The sequence below is a fragment of the Seriola dumerili genome, unplaced genomic scaffold (assembly GCF_002260705.1).
Source record: "Seriola dumerili isolate Sdu_G_001 unplaced genomic scaffold, Sdu_1.0 BDQW01001001.1, whole genome shotgun sequence".
In the NCBI taxonomy this organism is placed as follows: Eukaryota; Metazoa; Chordata; class Actinopteri; order Carangiformes; family Carangidae; genus Seriola; species Seriola dumerili.
This window is the reverse complement of record NW_019175256.1, coordinates 344,917-367,713: the sequence shown is the minus strand read 5'-3', so window position 1 is coordinate 367,713 and position 22,797 is coordinate 344,917. Positions and strand designations below refer to the sequence as shown.

Below are 22,797 nucleotides of genomic sequence, written 5' to 3'. Positions count from 1 at the left end.
GGGGGGGGGGTTGAGTCATAAATCTGATGTTATTTGTGTAAATTAAAGCCCCCCCAACAGTTCCCCCTTGCTCCCAGTCTTTATGCTAAGCTAGGCTAACAGGTTCCCCCTACTCCAGTCTTTGTGCTAAGCTAGGCTAACAGGTTCCCCCTACTCCCAGTCTTTGTGCTAAGCTAAGTAGGGCTAATCTCAGTCGTATTGTTAAAAACAAAATGGCTTCTGCTGTTTTCTTTGTTCACTGATGTTTCTGTTTAAAAAGTGGCAGTATTGATTTATGATGGTGGTGGACTCTGGGGGGGTCAGTCTGAACCGTGACCTCCTCTCGGGAGTGGGGTGGGGGCGGGGCTGTGGATGAGGACGCTCTCTGTGAGTTTCTGTTTGTCATGTTTGGGGAATGTGCAGCGATGTGAACCCAAACAGGCAGACCCAGACCCAGAGGGAGAGGGTGGGGGCCGCTAACACTTCCTGCCCCCCCCCCATCTCTCCTCTGTTTTCACAGAGAAACTTTCCTCTCTTTTTATCCAGGATCATGTTTCCTCATGTTTCTCTGTTTAAAGACATAAAGTTTTAAGATTCAATCATAAAAACTTTATTGTTCGTTACAAAGTGAGCAATAAAAAATCAGAGAAGTAGAAGTGACGTGAACGAGTGGGAGGTCTGAGTCATGTGAAACACCTTTTACACTATCGGTCTGGTTCAGAGGGTTTCCATGACAACGGCCTGATGGTAGGAGTCAGGGGTTGTGTTGTCTCTGGTGACGATATGAAAATGAGTCAGACAGAACCCTCTGACTTCTGACCTCTGACCTGTCGTCCTCCTTGATGCAGCTGCTGTCGACTCTCAGACTGATCAAACATCTGTTTCCATCGTGCAGCAGAGGATTCTGGGAAGTCATGTCCATTAGTGCACTGAGTCCCTCAGGACGTCCTCTGAGTGCTGTAATGGCTCCTGAGCTCCACTTCCTGAAACTGGATCAGTCTGTGGAGCCATTACCCATGAGCCTCAGCTGCTGCTGCTCCAGAATTAAACAGGAAATCAAAGGTGATTGATCCACATGTTTGATCAGGACACAAAATAGACAAGCCTTCAGCCCCACCCCCAGCTCCACGGCAACACAGTCTGGAGCCCTTGGATGGTTCTTACACCAACACCCCCCCCCCCCCCGCGGACTGTTCAGAAACACACAGTAAAGTCTGACAGGTCTCTGATGTGTCAGCTACAGAGATAGAGGCAGAAGAAGAAGAAGAGCTGGAGGACTGAGTGACACATGTTCAAGGTCGTTCAGTTCAACAGGAACAGTCTGAGGTCAGAGCACCATCTACTGGCTGTGTGTGTGTGTGTGTGTGTGTGTGTTGTGACTCTGCTCAGTGTCTCGTGTTCCTGTGACCTCGTGTCAGGTGACGTTCGCTGGGAATTTTGGGAAATATGTTCCATCTGCTTCGTCCTGAAAAAAGAATTCTAAAGAGTCGATTCGTCAGTTATTTACAGACAGAGGAGTTTAACCTGAAACATCTGGACACATCTGGAAACATCTGTCACACTGTATTAGCGTCTGATTGATTCACTGTTTACATTCAACATCCAGATGTTTGGACAGATGTTCAGACTGAATCTGTGATTGACATCTTCTCCCCGCCACTCTGACTCTGATACTGAGCAAACAGATGTTTAACAGCTGTTTACAGATGTTAAACATCTGTATGAGGCAGATGATCTAGTGTTTAATAAACAGCATGACCTCGTCTCTTTTTGTCATGTGATCTGTGAACGAGCCTCTGCTCAGTCTGAGCCTCCAGGTGATCAATTCATAATTTAATATATTAATTATTCATGTTAATTATGAATCTCATTCAACCTGAAGCTGAAACATCGTCACACTGAAGAGTGTCATCATACCTTAACTAAAACTTTAAACACCATGAAAACAACCTTTATATTCAATATACTGTGTAATGATAATAATGATAATAATAAAATAATAATGATAAAGTTGATATGATGATCATAATATTAATAATAATAATAATTAATAATTAAAATAATATCATTCAGCAGTTACAGATTTTGACTTTTACAGAGTTTGAACAAATATACATCTTTATAAAAATCAGTAAGTCTGTCTTTGTCCCGCAGGTCTCGGCCTGAAGCTGCTGATGTGGACGTGTCCCCGCTGACATTGAGGCGTGTCAGAGGTGAAAGGTCATGATGACGACGGTGGCCGCCGAGTACGACCACATGGAGCTGCAGCAGCAGTACAGCAGCAACGACACGGTCAACAACCGCTGGGATGACGAATGGGACAACGAGAACAGCTCGGCCCGGCTCTTCGAACGCTCCCGCATCAAGGCGCTCGCAGGTAAGAGCTGCTCCACCTTAACAAAGTCCACCTTAAATCAGTTTGTGTGAGGATGAACCTGCTGGGTGAGAACCTGATGAAGGCAGCCAGGAGACTGAGAGACAGGATGCCTCTGGTCGTGTCCTGTGATTGGAGGGATGGGTCACCTGATGGCCCAGGTGGGAGGTTCTGACCTGTCTCCCTGTGACACGGTGTGTTTAAAGACTCAGAAGAACCCGGGTTCCTCTGAGAACTTAGGTTCTGCAGGTGTCACAGATGATCAGGTTTCTGTATTAGAGTGAAAGACAGTCCAAGTGCATGATGGGAGACATCGAAGTCTGCGTCACACTGATGAAGAGTTTAGGACCAGACCAGGTGTGGCTGCACCTTCACTCCTCTTCATCATCGTCTTCGTCACAGTCAACGATCGGGGGCGGGGAGGGAAAGAGGGGGCGGGGCTGTCAGAGGCGTCTGGCACTGAGCAGCTACACACACACAACCTGTGACCTCATGTGACCTCACTGCAGTCAGGTCACTGTCATTCATTCATATGAGCCTGAGTCTGCACCTGTGACCTGTGACCTTTGACTTGCTCTTTGGTCACCATGGAGACGTCTGTGTGAATTGATGCGAACCTGCAGCTGAACATGGGAAACTCTGAGTCTCCTGATCAGCTCCTCACATGACTCTGTGTTTACTGCATTCCTCTGGAGGAGGAGAAGGAGGACAAAACAAAATTACAAAATAAAAGCTTGACTGTCCAGTCTGAAGATGTTTCCCTCATATTTGCAGGTATTTTGGACATGGTCAGATTCCCAGCATGCTCGGCGCTCTGCTGACTTAGTGATGGTTAATGTGATGTCTCTACGTGTTTTCAGCTCATCATCAGCTGACTGTCCGCTCTGCACTGTGATGCTCGCTGGTTCGATTCCTGCAGAACAGCCTCAGTGTGTCCAATCGGCTGATCACACTGCTCTGTCCATTTGCACAGGTGTTCAAGGTGGTTGCCAGGTGTTTCGGTGTTCACATGAACACCCCTGACTGGGGAGTTGCTAGGGTGTTCAGGGTGGTTGCTAGGTGGTTTCTAGGGAGTTCAGTGTAGTTGCTAGGTGGTTACGTGGGAGTTCAGTGTGTGGTTGCTAGGGGGTTCAGTGTGGTCACTAGGTTGTTACAGAGTGGTTAGGAGTCTGTTCAGGGTAGTTGTTGTTTACTAACGTACACACGTGTGTGTGTGTGTGTGTGTGTGTGTGTGTGTGTGTGTGTGTGTGTGAGGACATTTGTCTGGTCAAAGAGTTGTAGAACCAGGTTTAGGAAGGTCAGGGGCCTGAGGATCTATGATGTCACTGTGTGTGTGTATGTGTGTGTGTGCAGGATGTTTGTTTCTTATTTCCTCTCCATCACTCAGGAATGTGAAGGAACAATTGAGGGAAACACCCCCCTCCCCTTCACACCCCTGATGACATCATTGTCAAGCTGCAAGGCCATTGGCTGATGGGTGAAACCCCTCTCCTCAGCACACACACTCTACACTGTAAAAAATATCTGACTGTTGTTTCCCAGTCAAACAGAAACACGTTTAAATCAGTGTGACCAATCAGAAGTTTCCTCCATAGGTCACATGATGATGTCATGTATCAATAAATAAATAATAGGAATACTGATCAGCTGTCTCTCAGAGAGATGACGTCATCAGAAGACAAACGTAAACACTGAGAGGAGATGAAGTCGTGTCTACAGGTGACCCCCACCAAGGAGGGAGGGCAGTCATACTAACTACTACTGACTACTACTAACTACTACTGACTACTACTGACTACTACTAACTACTAACTACTACTGACTACTACTGACTACTACTGACTACTACTAACTACTAACTACTACTGACTACTACTGACTACTACTGACGACTACTACTAACTACTACTGACTACTACTAACTACTACTGACGACTACTACTAACTACTACTGACTACTACTAACTACTACTGACTACTACTAACTATTACTGACTACTACTGACCACTACTAACTACTACTGACTACTACTGACTACTACTGACTACTAACTACTTCTGACTACTACTAACTACTAACTACTACTGACTACTACTGACGACTACTACTAACTACTACTGACTACTACTAACTACTACTGACTACTACTGACCACTACTAACTACTACTGACTACTACTAACTACTACTGACTACTAACTACTAACTACTACTGACTACTACTGACGACTACTACTAACTACTACTGACTACTACTAACCACTACTAACCACAGGTGCAACTGTAAACTCTCTCCTTATGTTTTTATTTATAATCATAAGGACATTATGTTTATATTTGATCCTCATGTTTATAATCTACTTCCTGTTGTCTGCTGAGGAGAAACTCCACCACACCCCCTGAGGATCAACTGGATCAGGATCATCTGGTTCTGGTTCTGCTTCTGGTTCTCTGGTTGTGATTCTTACTGTGATTCTAGCTCTGGTTCTGGTTCTGATTGTGGTTCTGGTTCTCTGGCTCTGGTTTTGGTTCTGGTTCTGATTCTGATTCTTTTTGTGATTCTTGTTCTGGTTCTTATTGTGGTTCTGGTTCTCTGGCTCTGGTTTTGGTTGTGGTTCTCTGGTTGTGGTTCTGATTCTTATTGGAGTTTGGAGTTTATTTATTTAAAAACAAGGGACAGTGCATATTAATGAACATATACATGTAAATAAGCCAGATTAGAGCCAAGCGGCTAATTTCCATCTGCAGTCCCTTTGGCAGGGTGATGTTAACAATGTGAAATAATAAAATCAATAAACAACAGTAACAACAAGTAGGGTTATTGGAAGACAAAAAAAGATACAGTAGTATTGTAGATCATGAAACATCCAGACATTGTGATTCTGGTTCTGGTTCTTATTGTGGTTCTGATTGTGATTGTGGTTCTGATTGTGGTTCTGGTTCTCTGGTTGTGATTCTGGTTCTTCTTGTGGTTGTGATTCTGGTTGTGGTTCTCTGGTTGTGGTGTTGTGGTTCTCTGGTTGTGGTTTTGGTTGTGGTTCTCTGGTTGTGGTTCTGGTTGTGGTTCTGGTTGTGGTTCTCTGGTTGTGGTTCTGGTTGTGGTTGTAGTCTGAGAGGTGAAGCTCAGGGCAGAAGAACATGTGTCCTGTTCTCACTCAACTATTAAACCTGGAGTTTAATTTTTAACAGTGTGTTATTGAGGGGGGGGGGGGTTCCTCCTCTTCCACCCCCTGTGTTTGCAGTAGGCGGGGTTTGTCTGTGTGTGTGTCTGTGTGTGTGTGTGTGTGTGTGTGTTTGTGTGTGTGTGTGTGTGTGTGTGTGTGTGTCTGTGTGTGTGTGTGTGTGTGTGTGTGTGTGTGTCTGTGTGTGTGTGTGTGTGTCTCTGTGTGTGTGTGTGTGTGTGTGTGTGTGTGTGTTTCTGGAGGGAACAGGAAAACTGAGCAGCAGAAGAATGAGCAGCGTGTAGCTGCTGATGCCTTGCTTCAAGTGTTGGGCAGGGCCGGAAACACACACACACACACACAGACGCTGCGCTCGGCGCTTGGCGCTCTGACCTCTGGACTCTTTTCTTTCACGTCCTGACGACACGAGGACATTCGTGTCTCAGTTGCTGGATTTAAAGGCTTTTTGTGGATTTGAGCTTCAGATTCTTTTCTTCTTCTTCTTCTTCCTCAGGTCTGAATCAGTCCGAGTCTCTGTGACTCAGTCCGTCTGGACTTTGTTTATGGTTGTGTTTTTAAGAATCAGTTTGGATTCTGGTTCTGACACAGAGAAGGTTTGTGTTGGGCTGCTGTCGACATGATGTCAGGTGACGAGCAGGTGAACCTGAGACGACTCTGAGGAGGATTCCTTCAGTTCTGGACTGAGACCACGACCTGGATCTGCTGCACCACGTTTGTTCATCAGGTGTCGGACTCTGGTGGTCTGATCTGGTCTGGATTTGGTCTGGATCTGTGTGTATTAGCTGTGAATATTAATGATGGAGGTGGAGTGGGCGTCGGCCGACCCAGCTCACCTGCAGGTCAACTACAACCAGCTGGAGGGTCGATTCAAACAGCTGCAAGGTAAGAAGACAGGGGGGGAGGGGGGGGCGGGGCCAGTGATACTGACGGTCCAGTCGCATGATGATGATGATGATGATGACGTGATCGTCATTGAACTCAGTGGTTTCCAATCTGAGGGGTGAGACCTCGCAGCAGATCCCTTGACCAGTCTGAGGGTCACAGGATCATCGGGGGGGGCTCTGAATCCTTTTTCTTCCTCAGGTGTGACCTGGACCTGAACCTGGTCCTGGACCTGAACCTGGTCCAGACCTGGTTTGAAGTTTGTTCAGGTCTTGGATGGAGCTTCACTGACAGAGAGGAAAAACTTTTATTTTGTAACACTTCCTGTGAGGTCACAGTGAGATGCGCTGCAGCAGGATGTGCAGAGTCTGATCAATCAGTAATCAATATGTCCTCCTTCAGTGGGCGGAGTCTGGCCTGCAGGTTAATGATGTGAGAGACCAGACTGTCAGTCCTGGTCCCGGTCCTGGTCTGACCGGTTCGGTTCTGAATCATTCATCAGGACACACACCGCTGCAGTAATTTAATCGTTGTAGAGGGTGAAGTGTTTGTTCAGGTGACGTCGGTCTGTGAGGGCCGGCTGCTGATTGGCTCTCTGCTGGATGAAGGAAACACCCTCCCTGCTGCTGAATTCATTTACGCCTCACTTCCTGTTTCCTTTGGGTTAAAGGTCAAACACCAGAATAACTCTCAAAGAATGCGTCTTTACTAATCTGTGTGTGTGTGTGTGTGTGTGTGTGTGTGTGTGTGTGTGTGTGTGCAGATGAGCGGGAGGCGGTGCAGAAGAAGACCTTCACTAAGTGGGTGAACTCTCACCTGTCCAGAGTGTCCTGCAGGATCACAGACCTCTACATGGACCTGAGGGACGGACGCATGTTGATCAAACTGCTGGAGGTTCTGTCAGGAGAGAGACTGGTGAGTCACACACAACTACACACACAACAATACACTACACACACTACACACACAGCTGTGAGGAGGCTGTGATACACACACGTACGATAATGTATAAATACACACGAGTAAGAGGCTGCTGGGTAATGTAGTCTGTGCACACATCAGTGATGAGACTGTGAACAGAGACGCTCAGATAAACAGTGGGTCAGCAGAGATCTGTCGGGGGGTTGGGGGGTTGTTGTCGTGTGAGAGTTGGACCAGGTGTGTCCTACTTCCTGTTTTCCCTCTCACGACATAAAACTTGTTGGAGTTTCTGTGAGCGCCTCTGGAGCTGGTGGAGTTATTGGCCTTGATCCTGGGTCCAGACCAGGCCAGTCCAGATAAGGTATCTGAGTCCTGGCTCTGATCCAGCTGATGTCCTGTGGTCCTTCAAGTTAATGAGACTTTTATTGTGAAAGTCTGCCCTCAGACTGAAGTGAGAGGAAGTTAAATGAGACGAGTTCACAACAAAAACTATGATGACAGTTTAACACTTCCTGTGTCTGTGGATTCGTCAGTGATGTCATGTCTTTAAACCACAGACTGTAAATAAAGATGGACACCGCTTCTGTGACGTCACCCACAGGTTTCTGAAGCTCAGAGTGAGCTGCTCCACTGTCGCCATCTTGGCAGTGTCTGACTCCGCCCCTAACACCCAGCTAATCCAAACATGGTCGAAGAGGAGGGGCGTGGGTGGAGCTGAGACTTCGGTGAATGTCAGTTTGTTGCACCCACCTGTCACTCAAAGAGGCCACGCCCCTCAATTCTCCATAACTTCAGTCCGTAATAAAAAGTAAACAGGTGAGTTATATAAACAGGTGTCATGAAGGAGGAAATTATCTCTAGAGACCAAAACAGTTTTTGTACCAGGCTGTAAACATGTTTATTTCTGCTGTAAAGTTGGACATTTTAACATGGGAGTCTATGGGGACTGACTCACTGTTGGAGCCAGACTCTAGTGGTCGTTAGAGGAACTGCAGCTTCATGTTTCAGTCTGGACGTTGATACTTGATTTAAAGTCCAGTCCAGCATCCAGATGTTCTCTGAGTGAGCGACTGCAGGTGTGAAGGGTCATCAGCTGTGATGAGCCATTAATGGTTAATAAGCTGGTTATAAGACGTGAAGAAGAACCTCAGTGTCGACACTTCTTCTCTTATCGCTCAGATAAGGAGTTCTCTCTTTGATGCTGCACATCTGGACCAAACTCCAGCTGCAGACTGTTACATTTACATGATGTTATGACATCACCAGGTGGCAGTCAGGTGACGTGGCTCCACAGAAACCTGTCTCAACAGTGAACTGATGTTTGGTCACAGGTCACAGCATCGCCTGGTGGACGTTAGAGGAACTGCAGCCACCCCAGAACCAGAACCAGAACCAGAACCAGAACCAGGAGGAATTTCTTCTGGTTCATAACAACAAACATAGAAGAAGAAACAATATAAAATATAAACAAAGCAGCTGCTGCAGTGAGACACAAAAACTATTAAGAGTTTTCACAATAAAATACTTACAATAAAAATATATTAAAAAAATATCATAACAGACAAAACAAAGCAAAACAATGTGCAACACCACTGTCTCTGTCTCCTGTCTCCTGTCTCTCTCTGTCTCTGACTCCTGACTGTCTCTGTCTCTCTCTCTGTCTCTGTCTCTCTCTCTGTCTCTGTCTCTGACTCCTGACTGTCTCTGTCTCTCTCTCTGTCTCTGTCTCTGACTCCTGACTGTCTCTGTCTCTCTCTCTCTGTCTCTCTCTCTCTGTCTCTGTCTCTGACTCCATCTCTCTCTGTGTCTCTCTCTCTGTCTCTCTGTCTCTGTCTCCTGACTGTCTCCGTCTCATTCTGTCTCTCTGTGTCTGTCTCCTGACTGTCTCCTGACTCTGACTCTGTCCCTCGTGTCTTGTCTCTGCAGCCGAAGCCCACCAAAGGCCGGATGCGAATCCACTGTCTGGAGAACGTGGACAAAGCTCTGCAGTTCCTGAAGGAGCAGCGGGTTCACCTGGAGAACATGGGGTCTCACGACATCGTGGACGGAAACCACCGACTGACGCTGGGCCTCATCTGGACCATCATCCTCCGCTTCCAGGTAACAGAAACCTCTGACTGCACCTGTCCACATTAAGAAGATGTTAGAGAACCCAGTCCAGGTCTGACTCTCGAGACCAGAACCCTGCTGAGTCTCCAGTCCACGTCTCCTGACAGAGGATGTTAAGGTTCCTGGTCACATGCTCTCCTTTTATCTGGGAGATGACAGCTGGTCCTGTTAGCCTAGCTTAGCACAACACCTACTACTGGTCCTTTATAGGGTTCTGTCCCAGTCCAGGTCTGAGACAGCAGAGCAGAACTCTTACTGCTTCCTTGCCACACTCTCCTGTCTCTGCCCTGTTTGATGACATCATACTGGAGGTTGTGACATGTGTCTGTGAGGACGGGTCAAATAAAGACAAAAACACAGAGGACAGAGTGTGGTGACATCATGAAGTACTGTGGCATCATGGAAGTTGTAGCAGTCAGGGTTTTTACCCTCAGCAGGTGTAACAGGTGCTGCAGAGCAAACAGAGCCCCGCCCCCTGTACGCCTCTCTGATTGGTCCACCTCCTCCATGTCACTTATTTACCCGCTCAGGTGAAAGTCCAGGCTGGTTCATGTTTTACTGACACCATCGTCATGGAAACCCAGACCAGGAGACACGACACTGTCCTGGTTCGACCTTTGACCTCTGGGATTTCCCCCGCAGAGCTCAAACAGAGCGGGTGAACGTCTTAAACAAACCGTCCAGCTCAAGCCGTCCAATCAGATCTGCGGTTAGTTCAGGTCACTGTTTCCTGACAGACTGAACTGAGGGCCAGTGATTGTTGTCTATTGCCATGGTTACACAGTGAGCAGGAGCTGCTAATAGCTCATGGAGAAAATTAGGAATACAGGTTAAAAAATGGACCTGTCTCCATGGAAACTTTGTACTTTCTGTTTACATCACCCAAAGCATGATGGGAATGCTGGGGTGAATAATTCAGATCAAATCAGACAGGTGGAGGTGTGACTGTAGGTGGAGGTGTGACAGTGATGTGTGTGTTTCAGATCCAGGACATCAGTGTGGAGACTGAAGACAACAAAGAGAAGAGATCAGCTAAAGACGCTCTGCTGCTGTGGTGTCAGATGAAGACGGCCGGGTACACACACACACACACACACACACACACACACACACACACACACACACACACACACTCAGTGTCTGTATGAGCAGCAGCCAGGTGAGCACCTGTGGACCTAATGAAGCGTCTCCTGCCGTCGTCATGGTGACAGATGTTAATCAGGTGTTTTTCTCCAGGTATCCCAACGTCAACATCCACAACTTCACCACCAGCTGGAGAGACGGGATGGCCTTCAACGCCCTCATCCACAAACACAGGTGACCACTTCCTGTTCTGTGTGTGTGTGTGTGTGTGTGTGTGTGTGTGTGTGTGTGTGTGTGTGTATTAAGTTGTTGTTGTGTGTCTTCAGGCCTGATCTGATCGACTTCGACAAGCTGAAGAAATCCAACGCTCACTACAACCTGCAGAACGCCTTCAACCTGGCCGAGCAGCACCTGGGCCTCACCAAGCTGCTGGACCCAGAGGGTGAGATCCTGATCCTGTTTGTGTCTCACCTGTGTGTGTCTCTCCTGTTTGTGTCTCACCTGTGTGTCTCTCCTGTTTGTGTCTTGTTTGTGTCTCACCTGTGTGTCTCTCCTGTGTGCATCTCTCCTGTGTGTGTCTCTCCTGTTTGTGTCTCTGTCTCTCCTGTGTGTCTCTGTGTGTCTCTCCTGTGTGTGTCTCTCCTGTGTGCGTCTCTCCTGTGTGTGTCTCTCCTGTTTGTATCTCTCCTGTGTGTGTCTCTCCTGTTTGTGTCTCAACTGTGTGTCTCTGTGTATCTCTCCTGTTTGTGTCTCACCTGTGTGTCTCTGTGTATCGCTCCTGTGTGTGTCTCACCTGTGTGTCTCTGTGTATCGCTCCTGTTTGTGTCTCACCTGTGTGTCTCTGTGTATCGCTCCTGTGTGTGTCTCACCTGTGTGTCTCTGTGTATCTCTCCTGTTTGTGTCTCACCTGTGTGTCTCTGTGTATCGCTCGCCTTTTGTGTCTCACCTGTGTGTCTCTGTGTATCTCTCCTGTTTGTGTCTCACCGTGTGTCTCAGATATCAGCGTGGACCATCCTGATGAGAAGTCTGTCATCACCTACGTCGTCACCTACTACCACTACTTCTCCAAGATGAAGGCTCTGAAGGTGGAGGGCAAACGCATCGGGAAGGTCAGTGAGACCAGAGTCCACATCCTTGGGGGGGGGGGCGGGGGACGAGGTGACAGCAGGTGTGTGTCTGTGTCCAGGTGCTGGACAACGCCATCGAGACAGAGAAGATGATAGAGAAGTATGAGTCTCTGGCCTCAGACCTGCTGGAGTGGATCGAACAGACCATCATCATCCTCAACAACAGGAAGTTCGCCAACTCTCTGGTGGGAGTCCAGCAGCAGCTGCAGGCCTTCAACACGTACCGCACCGTGGAGAAACCACCAAAGTCAGCACCTCCTCCTTCTCTTCACCTCCTCTTCACCTCCTCTACACCTCCTCTTCACCTCTTCCTCTCTCCTCTCTCTCCCTCTCCTCCCCCGCCTCCTCTCTTCTCACTTCCTTTCTCCTTCTCTCTCCTCCTCCTCTCTCCTCCTCCTCTCACCTCATCTCTCCTCTATCTCCTCCTCTGTCTCCTCTCTCTCCTCCTCCGCCCCCTCCTCCTCTCACCTCCTCTCTCTCCTCTTCCTCTCCCTCCTCCTTCTCCTCTCTCTCCTCCTCCTCTCTCGCCTCTCTCCCTCTCCTCCCCCTCCTCCTCTCACCTCCCCTCTCCTCTCTCTCCCCCTCCTCTTCCTCTCTCCTCTCTCTCCTCTCTCCTTCTCCTCCCCCTCCTCCTCTCCCCTCCTCTCTCTCCTCTTCCTCTCCCTCCTCCTTCTCCTCCCCCTCCTCCTCTCACCTCCTTTCTATCCTCTTCCTCTCCCTCCTCTCTCCTATCTCCTCCTCCTCTCACCTCCTCTCTCTCTCCTCAGGTTCACAGAGAAAGGGAACCTGGAGGTTCTTCTCTTCACCATCCAGAGTAAGATGAGAGCCAATAATCAGAAGGTCTACATGCCCCGAGAGGGAAAACTCATCTCAGACATCAACAAGGTCAGAGCTGCTCCTGGTTCTGGTTCTAGTTCTGGTTCTAGTCCTGGTCATGGTTCTAGTTCTGGTCCTGGTTCTAGTCCTGGTCCTGGTTCTGGTTCTGGTCCTGGTCCTGGTTCTGGTTCTAGTCCTGGTCCTGGTTTTAGTTCTGGTTCTGGTTCTGGTCCTTGTTCTAGTTCTGGTTCTAGTTCTGGTCCTGGTCCTGGTTCTAGTTCTGGTCCTGGTTCTGGTTCTGGTTCTAGTTCTGGTCCTGGTTCTGGTCCTGGTCCTGGTTCTGGTTCTGGTTCTAGTCCTGGTCCTGGTTCTGGTCCTGGTTCTGGTTCTGGTTCTGGTTCTGGTCCTGGTCCTGGTTCTGGTTCTGGTCATGGTTTTGGTTCTAGTCCTGGTCCTGGTTCTGGTTCTGGTTCTGGTTCTGGTTCTGGTTCTGGTCCTGGTTCCGGTTCTGGTTCTGGTTCTAGTCCTGGTCCTGGTTCTGGTCCTGGTTCTAGTTCTGGTTCTGGTTCTGGTTCTGGTTCTGGTTCTAGTCCTGGTCCTGGTTCTGGTCCTGGTTCTAGTTCTGGTTCTGGTTCTGGTTCTGGTCCTGGTTCTGGTTCTGGTCCTGGTTCTAGTTCTGGTTCTGGTTCTGGTTCTGGTTCTGGTTCTGGTCATGGTTCTGGTTCTAGTCCTGGTCCTGGTTCTGGTTCTGGTTCTGGTTCTAGTTCTGGTGCTGGTTCTGGTCCTGGTTCTGGTTCTGGTTCTGGTTCTAGTCCTGGTCCTGGTTCTGGTCCTGGTTCTAGTTCTGGTTCTGGTTCTGGTTCTGGTTCTGGTTCTGGTCATGGTTCTGGTTCTAGTCCTGGTCCTGGTTCTGGTTCTGGTTCTGGTTCTGGTCCTGGTTCTGGTTCTAGTCCTGGTCCTGGTTCTGGTCCTGGTTCTAGTTCTGGTCCTGGTTCTAGTCCTGGTCCTGGTCCTGATAAAGTTCATTCATTAATTAAAGTTCATTTATAAAGAAACTGAACGGCTCATTAATTAAATGATCAAACTCAGATTTAATATCTGAAACTGTTTCCTTCACCAGTTCAATGAGTTTGATTTTGGAAATAAACTTTATCTGGATCCTGATCCAGATCTGGTTCTGACAGTCCAGACCACAGATCCTGATCCACATCTGCACTGAGTCTTAGACCTACACTAATACACTCCAGACCTCACCAGATCCCAGACTTAGGGGGGGCTGGACTTCACAGTCTGGCTCCAGGACTTGGTCTTGTTAACTGTGTTGATCTGGTCCTGTCAGGCCTGGGAGCGGCTGGAGAAGGCAGAGCATGAGAGGGAGCTGGCTCTGAGGACAGAGCTGATTCGTCAGGAGAAACTGGAACAGCTGGCCCGGCGCTTCGACCGCAAGGCTGCCATGAGAGAGACCTGGCTCAGCGAGAACCAGAGGCTGGTGTCACAGGTAAGAGAGGACTCAGTCAGCAGCAGCCGCCAGGTGTTTTTCTCCAGCTGCCAGGAGTCAGGGTTTAGAACTCAAAATTAAGGGTTCAGGGTTTAAGATTCAGGGTTAAGGATTCAGGATTCAGGGTTTAGGATTCAGGGTTAAGGATTCAAGGTTTAGGATTCAGGGTTTAGGATTCAGGGTTAAGGATTCAGGGTTTAGGATTCAGGGTTTAGGATTCAGGGTTAAAGATTCAGGGTTAAGGATTCAGGGTTTAGGATTCAGGGTTTAGGATTCAGGGTTACGGATTCAGGGTTTAGGATTCAGGGTTCAGGATTCAGGGTTAAAGGTTCAGGATTCAGGGTTTAGGATTCAGGGTTCAGGATTCAGGGTTTAGGATTCAGGATTCATGATTCAGTGGTCCTCTGTGGTGCCTCTGATGGACTCTCTCTCTCCAGGACAACTTTGGCTTTGACCTCCAGGCCGTTGAGGCGGCGACCAAGAAGCACGAGGCCATTGAGACAGACATTGCAGCGTACGAGGAGCGCGTCCAGGCCGTAGTCGCTGTGGCGAAGGAGCTAGAGGTGGAGCACTACCATGACATCAAACGCATCACGGCCAGGAAGGACAATGTGATCCGGCTGTGGGAGTACCTGCTAGAGCTGCTGAAGGCACGCAGACTGAGGCTGGAGATGAACCTGGGCCTGCAGAGAGTCTTTCAGGAGATGCTCTACATCATGGACTGGATGGACGAGATGAAGGTACGCCACGGACACATCTGAATCTGAATTTAATGATTTCCAATCACGCCGTCCTAACTGTCACTTTGTCTGGTTTCCAGATGCTGCTGCTGTCTCAGGATTACGGGAAGCACCTGCTGGGTGTGGAGGACCTGCTGCAGAAACACGCCCTGGTGGAGGCCGACATTGCCATTCAGGCTGACCGGGTGAAGGCGGTCACCACCAACGCCAACAAGTACTCTGTCAACGACAGTGGTGAGTTTTTCGTCTTCACCATGTCTGTAAAAAATTCTGTTTAAGATAATTTCAACCTTAAAAATGAAAACTGGTCTGATTCTGGTCTTCCTCTCTAGGTTACAAACCCTGCGACCCTCAGGTGATCCAGGACCGAGTGGCCCACCTGGAGTTCTGCTACCAGGAGCTGACCCAGCTGGCTGCCGAGCGTCGCGCCCGTCTAGAAGAATCTCGCCGTCTCTGGAAGTTCTTCTGGGAGATGGCGGAGGAGGAGGGCTGGATCCGGGAGAAGGAGCAGATCCTGTCCTCCCTGGAGCACGGCAAGGACCTGACGGGGGCGCTGCGCCTCCTCAGCCAGCAGCGTGCCCTGGAGGACGAGATGAGCGGGCGCGCCGGACACCTCCAGCACACCATTGATGAGGGCCAGGCTATGGTTCAGGCCGGTCACTTTGCCGCCGCTAAAATCCAGGAGCGTATCGAGGACCTGCAGGCTCAGTGGGCAGCGCTGGAGCAGCTGGCTGCCGTGAGGAAGAGGAGGCTGGAGGAAGCCCTGGCCCTGCACCAGTTCCAGGCCGACGCCGATGATGTTGATGCCTGGACGTTGGACGCCCTGCGCATCGTCTCCAGTGGCGAGACGGGCCATGACGAATTCTCCACCCAGGCGCTGGTCAGGAAACACAAGGATGCAGCGGCAGAGGTGGCCAGCTACCGGCCGGTCATTGACTCCCTCCACGAGCAGGCCGCCTCTCTGCCCAAAGAGGAGGTGGAGTCAGAGGAGGTGCGCGGTCGGCTGGCCGGCATTGAGGAGCGCTACAAGGAGGTGTCCGAGCTAACGAAGCTGAGGAAGCAGGCGCTGCAGGACGCTCTGGCACTCTACAAGATGTTCAGTGAGGCGGACGCTTGCGAGGTGTGGATCGACGAGAAGGAGCTGTGGCTGAACAGCATGGAGATCCCCGAGAAACTGGAGGACCTGGAGGTCATCCAGCACAGGTAGGATCTCGGTTGTCTGTACAGGTGTTTGTGATTGTCGCCTTCATCCAGCACTGTGCTCAGGTGGACTTTGTCCTCGGCAGGTTTGAGAGTCTGGAGCCGGAGATGAACAACCAGGCGTCTCGTGTCGCGGTGGTGAACCAGATCGCCCGGCAGCTGATCCACAATGGACACCCAAGCGAGAAAGACATCAAGACCCAGCAGGACAAACTCAACAACAGGTACGAGAGGTGTACACACCTGAATGGGTGTCAGTGTGACTGCACCTTCACACACTGACCATCTTCTCCTCTGACACCAGGTGGAGCCAGTTCCGGGACCTGGTGGACCAGAAGAAGGAGTCCCTGAACTCGGCTCTGGGTGTGCAGAACTACCATCTAGACTGCAACGAGACCAAGTCCTGGATCAAAGAGAAGACCAAAGTCATCGAGTCCACCCAGGAGCTGGGCAACGACCTCACCGGCGTCATGGCCCTGCAGCGTAAACTGACTGGGATGGAGCGCGACCTGGCCGCCATCGAGGACAAGTTGGGTGACCTGCGGAGCGAGGCCCAGCGGCTGGCGGAGGAGCACCCCGACCAGGCAAAGGCCATCACGGGCCGTCTGGCTGAGATCACAGCCGTCTGGGAGGAAATGAAGAACACTCTGAAGAACCGTGAGGAGTCTCTGGGCGAGGCCAGGAAGCTGCAGCAGTTCCTGCGTGAGTTGGATGACTTCCAGTCCTGGCTGTCCCGCACCCAAACTGCCATCGCCTCTGAGGACATGCCCAACACGCTGGCCGAGGCTGAGAAGCTGATGGCTCAGCACGAAGGCATCAAGAACGAGATCCAGAACTACGAGGAGGACTACCAGAAGATGCGGGACATGGGGGAGATGGTGACGCAGGGTCAGATGGACGCTCAGTACATGTTCCTGCGACAGCGGCTGCAGGCGCTCGACACCGGCTGGAACGAGCTGCACAAGATGTGGGAGAACCGGCAGAACCTGCTGTCCCAGTCCCACGCCTACCAGCTGTTCCTCCGGGACACCAAGCAGGCTGAGGCCTTCCTCAACAACCAGGTAAAGTCCAGAGACCCCCCCCTGCAGTCTCTTCAACACCTAGGTCATGACCTCTCCGCTACTGGAGACACTTCCTGTGTTATAGTAGATGGTCGTTGTCCTCAGAGGATGATTATTGATTATTTTTATTGTATACGTTAATGTACCTGCAGTAAACCTGTATCAGTGCTGAACCGTGTGCCCCCCCACCACAGGAGTACGTCCTGGCTCACACCGAGATGCCCACAACTCTGGAGGCTGCCGAGGCCGCTATTAAAAAACAGGAGGACTTCATGACTACAATGGACGCCAACGAGGACAAGATCAACAGCGTGGTGGAGGCTGGCAGGCGGCTTGCCAGCGACGGGAACATCAACGCCGAACGTATCCAGGAGAGAGTGTCCTCCATCGACGACAGGTAGACATCACGTTAGAACGTCTGAGCAGCTTTGAACACAACCTCACAAGTCTGTTTGGTGCTTGTTTGTTTGGGGGGGCCGTGGTTCCCATGGTTACCATCAGTCACGCCCTGTGGATTCTTTCTGTTTTCTTTAAATGAAAATGTTTAAGTGTTCTAGTCACAGGTGAACCTATAGGTATGAGTCAGAGTCCAGGTCTCTGATGAGTCCTGGTCCAACCTCGGTCTCTGTGTTTCAGACATAAGAAGAACAGGGAGGCTGCGGTGGAGCTGCTGATGAGACTGAAGGACAACAGAGACCTGCAGAAGTTCCTGCAGGACTGTCAGGAGGTGGGTCTGAGTCCTCAGATGGTTTAGAGGCATATGCTGACGTCCTGACGTCCTGACCCTGTAGATCTGACCAAGGTGTGTGTTTGTGTGCAGCTGTCTCTGTGGATCAACGAGAAGATGCTCACAGCTCAGGACATGACCTACGACGAGGCCAGGAACCTGCACAGCAAGTGGCTGAAGCACCAGGCCTTCATGGCCGAGCTGCAGTCCAACAAAGAGTGGCTGGACAAGATCCAGAAGGTGAGGGGGGCGGTCCAGTCCACGGTCTGTAGACCCCCTTTAACAGAAACAAACAGAGATCTATTTACATTTAATGTGGATTGATTCAGACTGATTCTTCCTGCTGTGACCAGGTTTCAATGATCAATGACGTGATCAGTTATCATATCATTGATTTACAGGGATCAGATCACTGAGCTAATAATTAACAATCCTGATCAGACCAGGTCTTAACCAGGGGGTCTTCTAAGGGTCCATGTAGACCAGGTTGTAAGTTGGACCCCACCTGGACGGACAGGATATGACATCACTGATCAGACACGTAGCATTGGCACTGTTCGAACCTCCCAGCACCGCGCCACTGACCTTTGACCTCTGTTTGTAGGACGGCATGCTGCTGGTGTCAGAGAAGCCGGAGACGGAGGCAGTGGTGAAGGAGAAGCTGTCGGCGCTCCACGCCATGTGGGAGGAGCTAGAGTCCACGACGCAGACCAAGGCTCAGTGTCTGTTCGATGCCAACAAGGCGGAGCTCTTCACTCAGAGCTGCGCCGACCTCGACAAGTGGCTCGTCGGCCTCGAGGGTCAGATCCAGTCGGACGACTACGGCAAAGACCTGACCTCCGTCAACATCCTGCTCAAGAAGCAACAGGTACCAACAACCAGGTCTTCACTGTATCGCAAAGAGTGTCAGTCCTGGTCTTAGTGTTACAACCAGTCTGACTCTGACCCCCCCGCAGATGCTGGAGAACCAGGTGGAGGTGCGTCAGAGGGAGGTGGTGGAGCTGCAGAGCCAGGTGAAGGCTCTGGGTCAGGAGGTGAAGGACACGGACGAGGTGGACGGGCGGAGACAGCTGGTGGAGAGGAAGTTCCAGGAGCTGCTGGACCCGCTTCGACGCCGCAGGAACTTCCTGGTGGCGTCAAGAGAAGTTCACCAGTTCAACCGAGACGTGGAGGACGAGATCGTAAGTGAGACGTGTTCTGAGACTGAACCAGACTGACTGACTCAAAGACTAAGACTGACCTGGACTGAGACTGCTGTCTCTGCCAGGTGGTCTCTGCAGCACCTCCACCAGGAGCTCAGTGTGTGATCTGTTGTCTTCCAGCTGTGGGTCCAGGAGAGGATGCCTGTGGCCACGTCCACTGACCACGGACACAACCTGCAGACGGTCCAGCTGCTCATCAAGAAGAACCAGGTGAGTCTGCAGAGCAAGGTCGGCTGTAAACAGACGGTTTGATCTCAGATCAGACTAAACATCATTGCTCCTGAGAACCGATCCAGAACAATGTGAGTGATGTGAGAACTTGTGTTGATGTCTGTGGATTGTGGACCTTGGGGTCTGTATGTTTGGTGAAGGTGGGTCTGAGCAGGATCATGCACACAGCTGGTCAGATCAGGTTAGAACTGGTCTGAACTGGTCGGTTCTGGTCTGAACTGGTCGGTTCTGGTCTGAACTGGTCCTCCTCCCTCCTCAGACTCTGCAGAAGGAGATCCAGGGCCATCAGCCTCGTATCGACGACATCCTGGAGCGCAGTCAGAGCCTCCTACAGGATGAGTCCTCCAACGCCGACGTGATCCGTCAGCGTCTGGCCGACCTGCAGGAGCTGTGGCGGCAGCTGATGGAGGAGGGGGAGCGCCGCCACGCCCGGCTGGAGGAGGCCCACAAAGCCCAGCAGTACTACTTCGACGCCGCGGAGGCCGAGGCCTGGATGAGCGAGCAGGAGCTGTACATGATGTCAGAGGAGAAGGCCAAGGTGGGGGGTCAGGACTAGAACTAGACTCAGTGTTAGTCCAGAGAGCAGCAGATGTTTGATGATGTGTGTGTGTTCAGGACGAGCAGAGCGCCGTCACCATGCAGAAGAAGCACCAGATCGTGGAGCAGGCGGTGGAAGACTACGCCGAGGCCGTCCACCAGCTGTCCAAGACCAGCAGAGGCCTGGTGGCTGACGGACACCCTGAGAGGTACGCACGCTGCGTGTGATGTAACAGGGGGCGTGGCCTACATCAGTCCATATTATTGTTATGTCACATATAATCCTGCATACTCCTCCTTCTTGTTCATCTTCTGTAAAAACTTCAGTGCGTAACTAGATCCTACAGTCTACTACTGTGTCATACTTCAATGCAGAAACATGGTTGGAACTTTAGACTCTTTTGGGTTAAATCTGGATCATGACATCTATCATGGTTTTCACAAAACTTTACATCTTGTGTCATTTTTAGACAGTGTCAGATTTTATAATGGGTATGTATTGCACAGAATGTTCAGAGCCAGAGTGGATGACATCACGCTGCCATCCCTGAAAACCTCTTTTAAATCCCACAATTTCCCACCTTCATAGTTAATTTGTGAATAAAAACATAGAGAAATGTGTCTCACTGTGATACCTGTGGAGTACAGAACATCAGATATAAGATATCAAGCTCTTTATTGAATCCTGCGACGCCTGTAGTTTCTCAACAGGACTTTTTTTGTAGTTTTCGTTCTGATTTGATATTCAATGAAAAGTTTCATCCTTTAGGGTTACAGTCACCATAGCAACCAGTGTCTCAGCAGGTGCTACTAACGCAGTCTGGACAGAAATGGACAAAGCTGATTGTGATTGGCTAATTAGACTCATCAACGCTTAGCCTTTAAACTCAGGTGTGAGAGCAACTGGAAGTACAGTCTAGTTTCTGCCCCAGTAACTGTGTGCGTGCGTGTGTGTGTGGGTGTGTGTGTGTGTGTGTGTGTGTGTGTGTGTGTGTGTGTGTCGTCAGTGAGCGTATCAGCATGCGTCAGTCTCAGGTGGATAAGTTGTATGCTGGCCTGAAGGACCTATCAGAAGAGAGGCGGGGGAAACTGGACGAGAGGCTCCGCCTCTTCCAGCTGAACCGAGAGGTCGATGACCTCGAGCAGTGGATCGCTGAGCGTGAGGTGGTGGCCGGTTCACACGAGCTGGGACAGGACTACGAACATGTGACTGTACGTTACTACAACTACTGCTCCTCTGACCTCTGGCCTGTGTCCTGTGTTTTCTGACCTCTGACCTTTGACCTCTGCGCTCAGATGTTGCAGGAGCGTTTCCGGGAGTTTGCCCGGGATACAGGAAACATCGGTCAGGAGCGTGTGGACTCCGTTAACCGTCTGGCAGACGAGCTGATCAACACGGGGCACGGCGACGCGGCGACAGTGGCGGAGTGGAAGGACGGGCTGAACGAGGCCTGGGCCGACCTGCTGGAGCTCATCGACACCAGGACACAGATCCTCGCTGCCTCCTTCGAGCTGCACAAGTTCTACCACGACGCCAAGGAGATCCTGGGACGCATCGTGGACAAACAGAAGAAGCTGCCGGAGGAGGTCGGCCGAGACCAGAACACGGTGGAGACGCTGCAGAGGATGCACACCACCTTCGAACACGACATCCAGGCCCTGGGAACACAGGTGAGTCCGACTCAACCTGCTGCGTGATGTGTTTGAGGTCTGCAGATAAAGTGGTACAGAAACGTACTGGGGAGTCTCACCGACATTAATGGAACCAGAATCGTTTGACGCCTAAAGATGTTTTTTGTCTTAATTAATGAGTTACCATAGAAACATGACAGGAACTGAGGGAGCGAGAGACAGAAGTCCCAGGTCGGATCTGACCTGAACTCATCCAGGTCTACAGCTGCAGTCAGTCTGCAGGGATCGGTGGTTCAAACACTGCTCTCACTTCCTGCCTGTTCCTGTGTTAGCTTGCTAAGAGAGTGCTAGCTGCCTGAGTCCACATCCAGGTGTCCCGTTCACTCCGGTTCAAACAGTCCTCCTCGTTGTTGGGATTGAGGACGTTAGCTTCATGCTACATGGCTAGTTAGCTTCCTAACTGTGGATGAGGTGGATGAGGATTCAGGTTCTAACCCTGTTCACAGACCAGGATGTGACTGAGTTGCTGCTGTTTTTCAGATCTTTTATTAAATGTACTGTGCATTCATCTGGTCCCAGCAGACCTCATGTGACCTTTGACCTTTGACCCTGTGTGGCAGGTGAGGCAGCTGCAGGAAGACGCTGTGCGCCTCCAGTCGGCGTACGCCGGCGATAAAGCCGACGACATCCAGCGGAGGGAGAGCGAGGTGTTGGAGGCGTGGAGGAGTCTGTTGGAGGCCTGCGACGGACGCCGGCTCCGCCTCCTCGACACCGGGGACAAGTTCAGGTTCTTCAGCATGGTCCGAGACCTGATGCTGTGGATGGACGACGTGATCCGGCTCATCGAGGCTCAGGAGAAACCCAGGTACGCAGAGTCCGTCGCCGTCTGCAGCATGTTAACGTCTGAGTAGAGCTGTGACCACTGAAGCTGCGTTCCCGCCTTTTCAGAGACGTGTCATCGGTGGAGCTGCTGATGAACAACCACCAGGGCATCAAGGCCGAGATCGACGCCCGCAACGACAGCTTCACCGCCTGCATCGAGCTGGGGAAGGCCCTGCTGGCCCGGAAGCACTACGCATCGGAGGAGGTCACACGATTTACATTTGCTGTACAAGTGGGCGGGGCTAAGAACGTTAGCATCAGGCTAGCTAGCCTCTAACCGCTGTAGAGAATGGAGAGTGTGTTTGGATCAGTGTTCAGGAAAACAGCAGGAAACTGTTAAACTAAAAGCTAAAGGGTCAGCTGTCGTCTGTCATCAGACCTCTCTGGAGGAGTTTACCTGGAACACACCTGTATGTATCTGATTGGCCAGCGCTGTGTTGCCAGGTGTGTTTCTGTAAAACCTGAGGCAGCAGGAGCGACTGTGTCAGGTCATGTGACCACAGGTGGAGGTGGAGACGTTCTCACTGTCATGTTTGTGTCGCTCAGATCAAAGAGAAGCTGCTGCAGCTGACGGACAAGAGGAAAGAGATGATTGACAAGTGGGAGGATCGATG

The 22,797-nt window shown here is 50.6% G+C and overlaps 1 protein-coding gene across 3 annotated transcripts in view; it reads left to right on the top strand.

The window, feature by feature from the left end:
• Nucleotides 1–22,797, top strand: part of sptbn1 (spectrin beta, non-erythrocytic 1) — a 40,106-nt gene that overhangs the window by 12,126 nt on the left and 5,183 nt on the right. For 2 of the 3 annotated variants that reach the window (XM_022766754.1, XM_022766753.1), the window contains exons 2-29: nt 2,134–2,356; nt 7,181–7,332; nt 9,265–9,438; nt 10,431–10,522; nt 10,684–10,764; nt 10,857–10,972; nt 11,527–11,639; nt 11,717–11,904; nt 12,425–12,542; nt 13,813–13,971; nt 14,409–14,711; nt 14,792–14,945; nt 15,044–15,914; nt 15,998–16,135; nt 16,216–16,972; nt 17,167–17,369; nt 17,609–17,699; nt 17,793–17,939; nt 18,304–18,567; nt 18,656–18,880; nt 19,022–19,111; nt 19,392–19,670; nt 19,748–19,878; nt 20,677–20,881; nt 20,966–21,340; nt 21,922–22,166; nt 22,250–22,388; nt 22,730–22,797. The exon at nt 22,730–22,797 is cut by the window's right edge and continues 17 nt beyond it. In XM_022766754.1, the coding sequence (XP_022622475.1) occupies nt 2,203–2,356; nt 7,181–7,332; nt 9,265–9,438; nt 10,431–10,522; nt 10,684–10,764; nt 10,857–10,972; nt 11,527–11,639; nt 11,717–11,904; nt 12,425–12,542; nt 13,813–13,971; nt 14,409–14,711; nt 14,792–14,945; nt 15,044–15,914; nt 15,998–16,135; nt 16,216–16,972; nt 17,167–17,369; nt 17,609–17,699; nt 17,793–17,939; nt 18,304–18,567; nt 18,656–18,880; nt 19,022–19,111; nt 19,392–19,670; nt 19,748–19,878; nt 20,677–20,881; nt 20,966–21,340; nt 21,922–22,166; nt 22,250–22,388; nt 22,730–22,797 (6,032 nt within the window). In that variant the 5' untranslated portion in view covers nt 2,134–2,202. Of the gene's footprint in view, nt 1–2,133; nt 2,357–5,922; nt 6,418–7,180; nt 7,333–9,264; nt 9,439–10,430; nt 10,523–10,683; nt 10,765–10,856; nt 10,973–11,526; nt 11,640–11,716; nt 11,905–12,424; nt 12,543–13,812; nt 13,972–14,408; nt 14,712–14,791; nt 14,946–15,043; nt 15,915–15,997; nt 16,136–16,215; nt 16,973–17,166; nt 17,370–17,608; nt 17,700–17,792; nt 17,940–18,303; nt 18,568–18,655; nt 18,881–19,021; nt 19,112–19,391; nt 19,671–19,747; nt 19,879–20,676; nt 20,882–20,965; nt 21,341–21,921; nt 22,167–22,249; nt 22,389–22,729 lie in introns of those variants that run through there. The other variant, XM_022766755.1, reaches the window with a different exon arrangement.